The sequence below is a fragment of the Sebastes fasciatus genome, chromosome 4, assembly GCF_043250625.1.
Source record: "Sebastes fasciatus isolate fSebFas1 chromosome 4, fSebFas1.pri, whole genome shotgun sequence".
NCBI classification, from domain to species: domain Eukaryota; kingdom Metazoa; phylum Chordata; class Actinopteri; order Perciformes; family Sebastidae; genus Sebastes; species Sebastes fasciatus.
The window spans coordinates 31,276,767-31,289,495 of record NC_133798.1 but is presented as its reverse complement, the minus strand read 5'-3'; the positions used below and the strand labels follow the sequence as shown (position 1 = coordinate 31,289,495).

The window sequence follows — 12,729 nt, the reverse complement described above, 5'->3', positions numbered from 1 at the left end:
GTCTGAGCGACAGCAGAGCTGCAGTCGAGACGAGTCTCTCTGTTTCTCTCTAAAGAAACATTCAACTGAATCCAGCAGCTTTTTATCAACAACACAGCAGAATCTCTGCCAAACACTGGTGAGTACACTGACCTACAGAGACTAAATGCACTAACTAAATATAGTTCAAACCAGAATCTGACTGTTTTACATCTGTTTAAAGAATAGATCAAAACAACCTGAAATGTTGCCAGAAATACTAAACAGAGGTAAACCACAGTGACTGAACTCCGGCTAGTTAAGGTTAGACAGAATACAGTCACAGCTAGCATTAGTTTGAGCTAAATCACAGACCTGTTTCCTGTCTGAACTCCAAACCTCAGCTCTACTCAGACAGGAAGTTCCCCTCAGGGCAAATGTTTCACTGAGGTCCATCGGTGGCCGTGGGGGTTGTGGAGAGAAATGATATTATATATATATAATGTCCTGCAGTCCAGAGCAGTAGCTTCCATCTTTACTTCTGCACATTGAATGTGTCTGATTCTCTGCTCTCTGTATCTTCATCCTCTCTCTCTGATCCTCCTCTTCCTCCTCTTTGTCCGAGCTGACTCTCTGACTCAAACGCTCTTTAGACAGAGAAGGTGATTTTTATTCTGCTCTGCTCCCTCAGACGCTTCAATAAAACAATTAATAAAGTAAATTACTGGATAAATATATCACAGTAAATTGTAATAAATGTGTTAAGGGCAGGTAAAAAGCAAAATACCAGCCAAACTGACTGTGTGTGTTTGATTTTATTAAACAAATAATCAAAAGAAATGTAATTACAGTTTTGTTTTTTGTCCTCAGGGTGTAGATATGTCTGCTGCCAGCTGTCTGCTGACTGAAGATCAGTTTCTGTGCTCCATCTGTCTGGATGTGTTCACTAATCCAGTCGCCATACCATGTGGACACAACTTCTGTAAAACCTGCATCACTCAACACTGGGATATTAAGGTCCCGTTTCAGTGTCCCAACTGTAAAGAGGTTTTCAACACCAGACCTGAGCTGCGCGTCAATACCTTCATCTCTGAGATGGCTGCTCAGTTCAGGCAGTCAGCTCAACAGAAAGCCAGCAGCAGCAGCTCAGAGCAACAAGCTGCCAAACCAGGAGAAGTTCCCTGTGACGTCTGCACTGGAACCAAACTGAAGGCCCTGAAGTCCTGCCTGGTGTGTCTGGACTCCTACTGTGAGACTCACCTGGAGCCTCATCTGACAAGGTCAGGTCTGAAAAGACATCAGCTGATCGACCCTGTGGAGAACCTGGAAGGCAGGATGTGTACGAAGCACGATAAACTGCTGGAGCTGTTCTGTAAGACCGACCAGATATGTGTCTGCATGCTCTGCACTGTTTTAGACCATGTGGTATATTTTCAGGTCTGATGCCGGACTGAGAGGCCCCTAATTGTAAACATATGTGAAAGAAGTAGGGCAAAGGCCAGGGGCTGAAAGATAACATGTAGGGAATACCTAAGGCATGAGTTCATATCTTAGCTCAGGGATTGGACGATCTGAACCCAATATATGGGGGTGCGAGGGACCCAAACGAGCAGGACTTTCATATTCGACTGGAGGCCTCCGGACTGCTCGAGACGTCCGTATGACATGTGTGACTTGTTTGTAATAAACTCTATTTACCAGCAAGAACAGTGTCCTCGGAGCTTCCTTCATCATCACTTCAACAGCACGGTCGCAGAAAAGATACGACAACCACAAGACACATGATGTTGTTCCTCTGAAAGAAGAATATGAAGGAAAGAAGGCCGAGCTGGGGAAGACAGAGGCTGAAATTCAGCAGATGATCCAGAAGAGACAACTGAAGATTCAGGAGATGAAACACTCAGTGGGGCTCAGTAAGGAAGATGCAGACAGAGAAATAGCAGATGGTGTTCAGGTCTTCACCGCTCTGAAGGAGTCTGTTGAGAGAAGCCAGGCCGAGTTCTTCGACACGATCAAAGAGAAGCAGAGAAAGACAGAGAAACAGGCTGAAGGCTTCATCAAAGAGCTGGAACAGGAAATCTCTGAGCTGAAGAAGAGAAGCACTGAGGTGGTGCAGCTCTCATGCTCTGAAGACCCCCTCCACCTCCTCCAAAGCTTCACGGCCCTGAACGCTGCTCCACCCACCAAGGACTGGACAGAAGTCCACGTCCGTCCACCTTCATATGAGGGGACTGTGGTGAGAGCTGTGAATCAGCTGGAGGAGACGCTCAGTAAACAGATGAAGAAGCTGCTCGCTGAGGCCGAGCTGAAGAGGGTCCAGCAGTCTGCAGTGGATGTGACACTTGATCCTGATACAGCACATCCTGCTCTCATCCTGTCTGATGATGGAAAACAGGTGAACTGTGGTGATGTAAAGAAGAATATCCCAGACAACCCAAAGAGATTTGATCCTTGTCACTGTGTCTTAGCAAAGCAGAGTTTCTCTTCAGGAAGATTTTACTACGAGGTTCAGGTTAAAGGGAAGACTGAGTGGACTTTAGGAGTGGCCAGAGAGTCGATCAAAAGGAAGGGACCAATCACACCGTCTCCTCAGGATGGTTACTGGACAATATGGTTGAGGAATGAAAATGAGTACACAGCTTGTACTAACCCTTCAGTCTGTCTCTCTCTGGAGTCTCAGCCTGAGAAGGTGGGGGTGTTTGTGGATTATGAGGAGGGTCTGGTCTCCTTTTATGATGTTGATGCTGCAGCTCTTATCTACTCCTTTACTGGCTGCTCCTTCACTGAGAAACTCTACCCATACTTTAGTCCGAATCCTAACTATGGTGGTAAAAACTCTGCCCCTCTGATCATCTCTCCTGTCAATCACACTGAGTAGAACAACCATTGGATTTTCTACAGAAATATTCTCTTTAATTTAATGAAAAATGTATATTATTGGTGATTTAGGGTGTATACATTGTTTTTCCAGATTCTGATCATTATGCTTTATTTCCTTTATTTCCCTCTGATCTCTCACATTGCTACTTACAAAACACTGATTTTACAGCACTGAATGATGTTATCTAATGTTGTCTGATTTATTGTAATGACTGCATTACCTGCCTTCAAGACTATTAAAATCATCATAAACAATTTATTAATGAATAAGAAACATTTCCATGTACCTTAATTGTATTTTAATGTGTTTTAAGGGTTTTAGTTTTTATAATTTCAAATTAAAGGACAAATTAAGGGATCTCTGGTATGTTTTCAGGGGTAAATTAAGGATTAATTCTTGATTCATATTGGTACAAAATTGACAGATATTTGGAACATCAACAAAATCTGATAACAAAATATTCAGCTGCAGTGGTTTTAAACACCAGAGAAGAAGAAAAGTTTTGTCTGTTGTGTTATTTTCATTTCATATTGTCCACCTCTCTGCAAACTGCATAGATAAAATGAGATAATCCTTTATTAATTAATTAATAATTTGTAGGATTATAGCAGCAAAGGGATACAGTGCAAACAACAAGAAGCATCAGTAAAAAACAAAACAAGATCTAATAAATAAGCAAGCAAACAATAAAGATAAAGTCAGTAAGATATTGTTGATATTGCACAGAATATTGAATATTGCTATTGCACAGTGGAAAGTTTAACAAAGTCAACAAGTTTCCACAGGATTTTTTTTACATCTTTGTGATTTCACTTTCATCGATAAAAATCTGTGTATATGAGTGTAATGGTGGAGCTGCCTGTTAATCACACATAGATTTTTTAACCAATTGTTTCAGAACACAGATTTTTTGGGGATAATTGGAGACGTAATGAAGTCGGTTGAGAAGCTTGGAGCCGCTGAACTCTGCAGCAAAGAGCATGTTAACGTTCAAGTCACATGGGACGGATGGTAGAGAATAGTTATGATCTAAGAGTTGGTTATGCGAGGGTTAAAATTATTAGGGATGCAACGATTTATTGGCAGAACACCGGTAATCGCCGATATTTGTCTTGTTGACTGGCCAAATAAGATGACATTCGCCGATGGCAGTGGCCGATGTTTATCTGTTGCGTTTCATCAATTTTGTGCCGGCTAAATGTTGTGTTGGTTATCTGCGGTCGGTCTCTGACAACAGTAACCAGCGGCTGATTCAGAGCCAGTAGCTGGACACGACTCTGACGGCGGGCGCCGTGTGCACGTGTGGTTTGGTTACAAATAAAAGTGAAAAAAAAAACGTCTGCCATGAGGGAGTATTACTGTTAGAAAGGCCTGGACTGTAATAGGACTATGATAATGCAAAGTTCAGAATTTGTTTGTATGAAAGTTCCTACTATTTATTAGGTTTATAATAATTGTATCACTTGATTCCCACCTTTCTATGAGTATGTAGTGACAGTCAAAATACGCTCCCTGCTGGCTGACTGAGGTAATATCCTAGTAAGCACCAGGAGAAGCAGAGGCTCGGTGGTTGGTATGTGGCTGAGTAGAGGGAGCTAATTCATGTGTTGCTGTGCGTTCATGACATACAGTAAGTGGTTTTCTTATTTGCTCTCCTTTGACTCCTGTGTAGAAACTGTCAATTTATTCCTTTCTGTGCTGGTTTATCTTGTGCTTCAAAAGTACCGTGCTGTGCTTACAGTATAGGCTAATTAGCATTATATTGGAATATCAGGCTCTCCATAGTCTTTATTCACGTGCATTGATATTTGATTATTGCTATATTTCTGTTATAGTATTGTCTACTGTATAGAGTGGTTAAATGCGTCTCATTACACATTACCTCGTGTTCAGCTCATGTTCAGCTCATGTTCAGTCTGTAGGTCATTAAGTGTCATTAATGAAGGCTGCTCTGTATGCCACCACATGTCACTGCTTATTCATTACGTTAATTCAGTTATATAGTATTGTGGTAATCAGTGTGTATATTGTACTGAAAGAAATGGTTTTACAGTATGTAGTGGCTGTCAGGTTATGTGTAAATGTACAGTATTGAGTTCACTGTGGCTATATTATTAACACAAGAAATACTGCTGTTTAAGTTGCTTATATTATTTAGGTAAATTGGAAGTTACTTTTAGTCAAGTAAGCTGATAATGTATTTCTCTGTTTTTTTCTGTAGGACCACAACACACATAGACCACACATACACAACCTACATCCATCAATAAAGAAGAGAGGACTTAACAGTTAACAGAGAGTGAAGTTTTGTGTCTTGACCGACACCCAGTGGCGAGTGTCATATATCCACCAGCCTAAGAAAGATTCCTCAGTTACAATGACACCGTCTTGGAGACGGATCAGCAACAAGAACGTTGTTATGTTCAGTGTCAAATTAAGCAGTAAAACGACGGCTTTCAAGATTTCTTAAAAACCATCACGGCGGTCTGGATTAAAGAACCACATGTGTGCGTAATATGTCACTAGAAGCCCGTTAGTCCGATGAGGATGACGTAACATCCAGTATGTTACAGTGGGAACATCCTCCATGCCGTGCAGCCTGTGCAGCAGTCCGTCCCCCATACCGGTATCCAGTCCCAGGTGAGCAGAGTGCAGCAGCACGTCGGGGCCGCCACATTGTAATCCCGCATCTCCGCCGTGGGTCCGTCCAGCCCGGACAGCTGATGGTACATGTCAGCCTCTGCCCTTTCCACGCTTCCCATTCATTAGGGACGTGCAATGCATTCTGGTAGCGTGGCGGCGCGATTCGAGAGACGGGGCGTCACGTTGGCTGCTCCTCATTTGCATAAAGTTGAGGTCTAGGCTCCTTTATGCAAATCAGGGGCGTCCGACCAGCGTGACTCGATGCCTCCGGAAACTCCTGAGAAAATTTTAAACTAACCATTGTCGGTCCAAAATAAAGACAGATTCAACAACTGCATGGATTATTTCTCAAATAAAATGTTTTCAGAAACATTTCAGTCATTCAGCCATTTCAGCCGCCATGTTGGTTCCGGTTTGAAAGCTGGGAGCAGCAGCAGCCTACGAGGGAAAGCATTCGTCCAATCAGGTACCGAGTGCCTTGTGTCTAGTAGCAGCCAATGCTGAGTGTCCAAAGTGTCCAATGCTGGGAAGCGAGGCGATCCCTCGCGATAAAAAAACACCCCCGTGGACACGCACCATGAAGCAGCGAAGCCGGAACTTTTCATCTACTCCCTGGCAGCGTTCTGACGCTACTAGTCCACTAGCTAACTGATGACGGATGGCGTCGTTCTCTCGGACGGACTAAAAAAATTTAAATGAAAAATGCTAAAATGGGTCGCCAAATATATCCTATTACTCGTTAATCCAGCTGATGTGAGGCGTCCATGTTTTTTTCAGTTTGTTGGTGGATTCCTGTATTATTGAAATACCAAAGTCAGATATATCTGTCAGGGTTTCTGGGATAACAGGCTTGGACCCAAGATGCAGGTAAGGATGAGGAGGCGGCAGTCAGAGGTGAAGGATTTAATGAAAGAAAACTTACCAGGAACAAACATGCAGCTTGTCCGTCAGGCAGGTTCACATAAAACAAACCAAAGGAATAAACTTGAAATACAAAACACTGGAAAAACTCTCTCAAAGGTGACACACTACACATGAGGAGCGACAACGAACCGACAGAGAAAAAGGGGAAACACACAGACTAAATACACCAGAAGAACAGGGTGATTGAACACAAGTGGAACAAATCAGGGCGGGGCAGACAATCACAAAAGGAGAAAGGCAGGAAGTAAAACCAGACAAGACACAAGAGGAGTGAACTTATCAAAAATAAAACAGGAAACACTAGAATGAATGTAACCAGGCATATAACAGAAAACCCCCCAAATCCTCAAGACAATTTCAGAACCAATAAGCCAATAAATAGATGAACACAAGATAGTCGGAAGTCTTAACAAAAAGGAAAAGTCCAACGGCCTCTGGGCACAGCGCCAGACCGTGACAATATCAGAGCGTTCAGAAAAATCTATTGGACCCACTGAATCATCAGCAGGTTGGAAACTCAGTTGTACTTCTTCTGATTTAACCACGAGAGAATAAAACACACACGAAAACCAGATCTCATCAGAGTAACGAGCTTTAATCTCCTACATTTTAAAAGTTGTTATTTTGTTTTCTCACTCTAGAGGTCTCTCCTTCACTGTGATTGGTCCAACAGCTGTCTCGTGTTCCCACTGAACACCTGCAACAGAAACACAACACAAAACTCTTAATGTTTATAAAAACACCATTACAGGTACGCCTTAAAATTTAATTAAAGTAATTAAGTAATCAAATTTGCAGTTAATTAATGGATTATTGTAAGATACAGTTTAGTGGTTCATGGCATGGTTTAAAAATGATCAGCCTTCCCTTAATTTTCACTTAATTGAAAAACAGGTATAAATTAAGGGATAGCTTTTGTGTTAGTTGGTCAAGTTTAAGGGAAGTTTGACTTCTAAAAAAACCTTATTTAGCAGATAATCCATCCAACAGTAATACAGTATTCATTTAGAAACTCATTAAAATGACCTTGATTACATTAATAAAGGATAAAAGGAATTAATAGAAATTTAAGGTAAACATTTTAAAAGGAATTCAGTCACTCTATAAAAGGCCTTTATATGTCATGTACCAGGCTAAACTTAAATTACACAACATAATTCTTTAATGTAGCATTAAAATTCAGTCTGTATATTTTCAGTGCTGTATGAGATATTTTGTTTACAGAACAGTAGACTCAGGTTGGCCCGAGCAGCATGTGCCGTCTCTCTGCTGAATCCAGTTGGAGTGGAAAAGCTCGTCCGACTGGTTTTGGAGTCCAGCCACTCATATAGGATATATAGATCGGCTAATTCAAGTACATTTGACTGATAATACTTAAATGCTTTTACTTCAATAAGGGTTTTAAATGCAGGACTTTAGTGGAGTATTTTCACAGTGTGGTATTAGTACTTTTACTTCAGTAAAGGGTCTGAATACTTCCTCCACTACTCCCTGTTGGCGACGGGCCACTGAGAGGTGGAGCAACACTGAAAGAGGAGAGCTTCAGCGTCACATTTCCTGGTAGGAAAGTGAAAGTTTGTCTGAGCGACAGCAGAGCTGCAGTCGAGACGAGTCTCTCTGTTTCTCTCTAAAGAAACATTCAACTGAATCCAGCAGCTTTTTATCAACAACACAGCAGAATCTCTGCCAAACACTGGTGAGTACACTGACCTACAGAGACTAAATGCACTAACTAAATACAGTTCAAACCAGAATCTGACTGTTTTACATCTGTTTAAAGAATGGATCAAAACAACCTGTAAATGTTGCCAGAAATACTAAACAGAGGTAAACCACAGTGACTGAACTCCGGCTAGTTAAGGTTAGACAGAATACAGTCACAGCTAGCATTAGTTTGAGCTAATTCACAGACCTGTTTCCTGTCTGAACTCCAAACCTCAGCTCTACTCAGACAGGAAGTTCCCCTCAGGGCAAATGTTTCCCTGAGGTCCATCGGTGGCCGTGGGGGTTGTGGAGAGAAATGATATTATATATATTATGTCCTGCAGTCCAGAGCAGTAGCTTCCATCTTTTCTTCTGCACATCGAATGTGTCTGATTCTCTGCTCTCTGTATCTTCATCCTCTCTCTCTGATCCTCCTCTTCCTCCTCTTTGTCCAAGCTGACTCTCTGACTCTAATGCTCTTTAGACAGAGAAAGGGATTTTTATTCTGCTCTGCTCCCTCAGACGCTTCAAAAAAACAAATAATAAAGTAAATTACTGGATAAATATATCACAGTAAATTGTAATAAATGTGTTAAGGGCAGGTAAAAAGCAAAATACCAGCCCCACTGACTGTATGTGTTTGATTTTATTAAACAAATAATCAAAAGATATGTAATTACAGTTTTGTTTTTTGTTCTCAGAGTGTAGATATGTCTGCTGCCAGCTGTCTGCTGACTGAAGATCAGTTTCTGTGCTCCATCTGTCTGGATGTGTTCACTGATCCAGTCAGCACACCATGTGGACACAACTTCTGTAAAACCTGCATCACTCAACACTGGGATATTAAGGTCCCGTTTCAGTGTCCCAACTGTAAAAAGATTTTCTCCACAAGACCTGAGCTGCAGGTCAATACTCTCATCTCTGAGATGGCTGCTCAGTTCAGACAGTCAGCTCAACAGAAAGCCAGCAGCAGCAGCTCAGAGCAACAAGCTGCCAAACCAGGAGAAGTTCCCTGTGACGTCTGCATTGGAACCAAACTGAAGGCCCTGAAGTCCTGCCTGGTGTGTCTGGACTCCTACTGTGAGACTCACCTGGAGCCTCATCTGACAAGGTCAGGTCTGAAAAGACATCAGCTGATTGACCCTGTGGAGAACCTGGAAGGAAGGATGTGTACGAAGCACGATAAACTGCTGGAGCTGTTCTGTAAGACCGACCAGATGTGTGTCTGCATGCTCTGCACTGTTTTAGACCACAAGACACATGATGTTGTTCCTCTGAAAGAAGAATATGAAGGAAAGAAGGCCGAGCTGGGGACGACAGAGGCTGAAATTCAGCAGATGATCCAGAAGAGACGACTGAAGATTCAGGAGATGAAACACTCAGTGGGGCTCAGTAAGGAAGATGCAGACAGAGAGATAGCAGATAGTGTTCAGGTCTTCACCGCTCTGAAGGAGTCTGTTGAGAGAAGCCAGGCCGAGCTCATCGACACGATCCAAGAGAAGCAGAGAAAGACAGAGAAACAGTCTGAAGGCTTCATCAAAGAGCTGGAACAGGAAATCTCTGAGCTGAAGAAGAGAAGCACTGAAGTGGTGAAGCTCTCACACTCTGAAGACCACCTCCACCTCCTCCAAAGCTTCACGTCCCTGAACGCTGCTCCACCCACCAAGGACTGGACAGAAGTCAGCGTCCGTCCACCTTCATATGAGGGGACTGTGGTGAGAGCTGTGAATCAGCTGGAGGAGACGCTCAGTAAACAGATGAAGAAGCTGTTTGAGGCCGAGCTGAAGAGGGTCCAGCAGTCTGCAGTGGATGTGACACTTGATCCTGATACAGCACATACCTACCTCATCCTGTCTGATGATGGAAAACAAGTAAACTGTGGTGATGTAAAGAAAAATCTCCCAGACAACCCAGAGAGATTTGATACTGTTGCTTGTGTCTTAGCAAAGCAGAGTTTCTCTTCAGGAAGGTTTTACTACGAGGTTCAGGTTAAAGGGAAGACTGATTGGGATTTAGGAGTGGCCAGAGAGTCGATCAACAGGAAGGGAAAAATCACAGCGAATCCTCAGAATGGTTACTGGTCGATATGTTTGAGGAATGAAAATGAGTACAAAGCTTGGACTGACCCTTTAGTCCGTCTCTCTCTGAAGTCTCAGCCTGAGAAGGTGGGGGTGTTTGTGGATTATGAGGAGGGTCTGGTCTCCTTTTATGATGTTGATGCTGCAGCTCTTATCTACTCCTTTACTGGCTGCTCCTTCACTGAGAAACTCTACCCATACTTTAGTCCGAATCCTAACTATGGTGGTAAAAACTCTGCCCCTCTGATCATCTCTCCTGTCAATCACACTGAGTAGAACAACCATTGGATTTTCTACAGAAATATTCTCTTTAATTTAATGAAAAATGTATATTATTGGTGATTTAGGGTGTATACATTGTTTTTCCAGATTCTGATCATTATGCTTTATTTCCTTTATTTCCCTCTGATCTCTCACATTGCTACTTACAAAACACTGATTTTACAGCACTGAATGATGTTATCTAATGTTGTCTGATTTATTGTAATGACTGCATTACCTGCCTTCAAGACTATTAAAATCATCATAAACAATTTATTAATGAATAAGAAACATTTCCATGTACCTTAATTGTATTTTAATGTGTTTTAAGGGTTTTAGTTTTTATAATTTCAAATTAAAGGACAAATTAAGGGATCTCTGGTATGTTTTCAGGGGTAAATTAAGGATTAATTCTTGATTCATATTGGTACAAAATTGACAGATATTTGGAACATCAACAAAATCTGATCACAAAATATTCAGCTGCAGTGGTTTTAAACACCAGAGAAGAAGAAAAGTTTTGTCTGTTGTGTTATTTTCATTTCATATTGTCCACCTCTCTGCAAACTGCATAGATAAAATGAGATAATCCTTTATTAATTAATTAATAATTTGTAGGATTATAGCAGCAAAGGGATACAGTGCAAACAACAAGAAGCATCAGTAAAAAACAAAACAAGATCTAATAAATAAGCAAGCAAACAATAAAGATAAAGTCAGTAAGATATTGTTGATATTGCACAGAATATTGAATATTGCTATTGCACAGTGGAAAGTTTAACAAAGTCAACAAGTTTCCACAGGATTTTTTTTACATCTTTGTGATTTCACTTTCATCGATAAAAATCTGTGTATATGAGTGTAATGGTGGAGCTGCCTGTTAATCACACATAGATTTTTTAACCAATTGTTTCAGAACACAGATTTTTTGGGGATAATTGGAGACGTAATGAAGTCGGTTGAGAAGCTTGGAGCCGCTGAACTCTGCAGCAAAGAGCATGTTAACGTTCAAGTCACATGGGACGGATGGTAGAGAATAGTTATGATCTAAGAGTTGGTTATGCGAGGGTTAAAATTATTAGGGATGCAACGATTTATTGGCAGAACACCGGTAATCGCCGATATTTGTCTTGTTGACTGGCCAAATAAGATGACATTCGCCGATGGCAGTGGCCGATGTTTATCTGTTGCGTTTCATCAATTTTGTGCCGGCTAAATGTTGTGTTGGTTATCTGCGGTCGGTCTCTGACAACAGTAACCAGCGGCTGATTCAGAGCCAGTAGCTGGACACGACTCTGACGGCGGGCGCCGTGTGCACGTGTGGTTTGGTTACAAATAAAAGTGAAAAAAAAAACGTCTGCCATGAGGGAGTATTACTGTTAGAAAGGCCTGGACTGTAATAGGACTATGATAATGCAAAGTTCAGAATTTGTTTGTATGAAAGTTCCTACTATTTATTAGGTTTATAATAATTGTATCACTTGATTCCCACCTTTCTATGAGTATGTAGTGACAGTCAAAATACGCTCCCTGCTGGCTGACTGAGGTAATATCCTAGTAAGCACCAGGGGAAGCAGAGGCTCGGTGGTTGGTATGTGGCTGAGTAGAGGGAGCTAATTCATGTGTTGTTGTGCGTTCATGACATACAGTAAGTGGTTTTCTTATTTGCTCTCCTTTGACTCCTATGTAGAAACTGTCAATTTATTCCTTTCTGTGCTGGTTTATCTTGTGCTTCAAAAGTACCGTGCTGTGCTTACAGTATAGGCTAATTAGCATTATATTGGAATATCAGGCTCTCCATAGTCTTTATTCACGTGCATTGATATTTGATTATTGCTATATTTCTGTTATAGTATTGTCTACTGTATAGAGTGGTTAAATGCGTCTCATTACACATTACCTCGTGTTCAGCTCATGTTCAGCTCATGTTCAGTCTGTAGGTCATTAAGTGTCATTAATGAAGGCTGCTCTGTATGCCACCACATGTCACTGCTTATTCATTACGTTAATTCAGTTATATAGTATTGTGGTAATCAGTGTGTATATTGTACTGAAAGAAATGGTTTTACAGTATGTAGTGGCTGTCAGGTTATGTGTAAATGTACAGTATTGAGTTCACTGTGGCTATATTATTAACACAAGAAATACTGCTGTTTAAGTTGCTTATATTATTTAGGTAAATTGGAAGTTACTTTTAGTCAAGTAAGCTGATAATGTATTTCTCTGTTTTTTTCTGTAGGACCACAACACACATAGACCACACATACACAACCTACATCC

At 41.4% G+C, this 12,729-nt stretch overlaps 2 protein-coding genes across 3 annotated transcripts; both read left to right on the top strand.

Moving 5' to 3' along the window:
* The first annotated feature begins 828 nt into the window (after nt 1–828).
* On the top strand, nt 829–3,902 carry LOC141766626 (E3 ubiquitin-protein ligase TRIM21-like). Its single transcript, XM_074633599.1, has 2 exons — nt 829–1,383; nt 1,736–3,902. Exons 1-2 carry the CDS (start codon nt 838–840, stop codon nt 2,834–2,836), a joined length of 1,647 nt encoding a protein of 548 aa, XP_074489700.1. The 5' UTR covers nt 829–837; the 3' UTR covers nt 2,837–3,902.
* Nucleotides 3,903–7,985: 4,083 nt separating this feature from the next.
* On the top strand, nt 7,986–10,966 carry LOC141766620 (E3 ubiquitin-protein ligase TRIM21-like). 2 transcript variants are annotated; one of them, XM_074633589.1, is made up of 3 exons: nt 7,991–8,102; nt 8,812–9,699; nt 9,868–10,721. In XM_074633589.1, exons 2-3 carry the CDS (start codon nt 8,821–8,823, stop codon nt 10,462–10,464), a joined length of 1,476 nt encoding a protein of 491 aa, XP_074489690.1. In that variant the 5' UTR covers nt 7,991–8,102; nt 8,812–8,820; the 3' UTR covers nt 10,465–10,721. The 2 variants fall into 2 exon arrangements, with proteins under 2 accessions (XP_074489691.1, XP_074489690.1); XM_074633590.1 differs by having other exon boundaries at nt 7,986–8,102; nt 8,812–10,966.
* Nucleotides 10,967–12,729: the final 1,763 nt, after the last annotated feature.

Bases quoted from the DNA above. Each gene is read 5' to 3' on its own strand.
- LOC141766626 (XM_074633599.1), top strand. From the start codon at position 838: ATGTCTGCTGCCAGCTGTCTGCTGACTGAAGATCAGTTTCTGTGCTCC. The intron at 1,384-1,735 runs GTATATTTTCAG...GACAACCACAAG, and splicing joins GCACTGTTTTAGACCATGTG to ACACATGATGTTGTTCCTCT.
- LOC141766620 (XM_074633590.1), top strand. From the start codon at position 8,821: ATGTCTGCTGCCAGCTGTCTGCTGACTGAAGATCAGTTTCTGTGCTCC.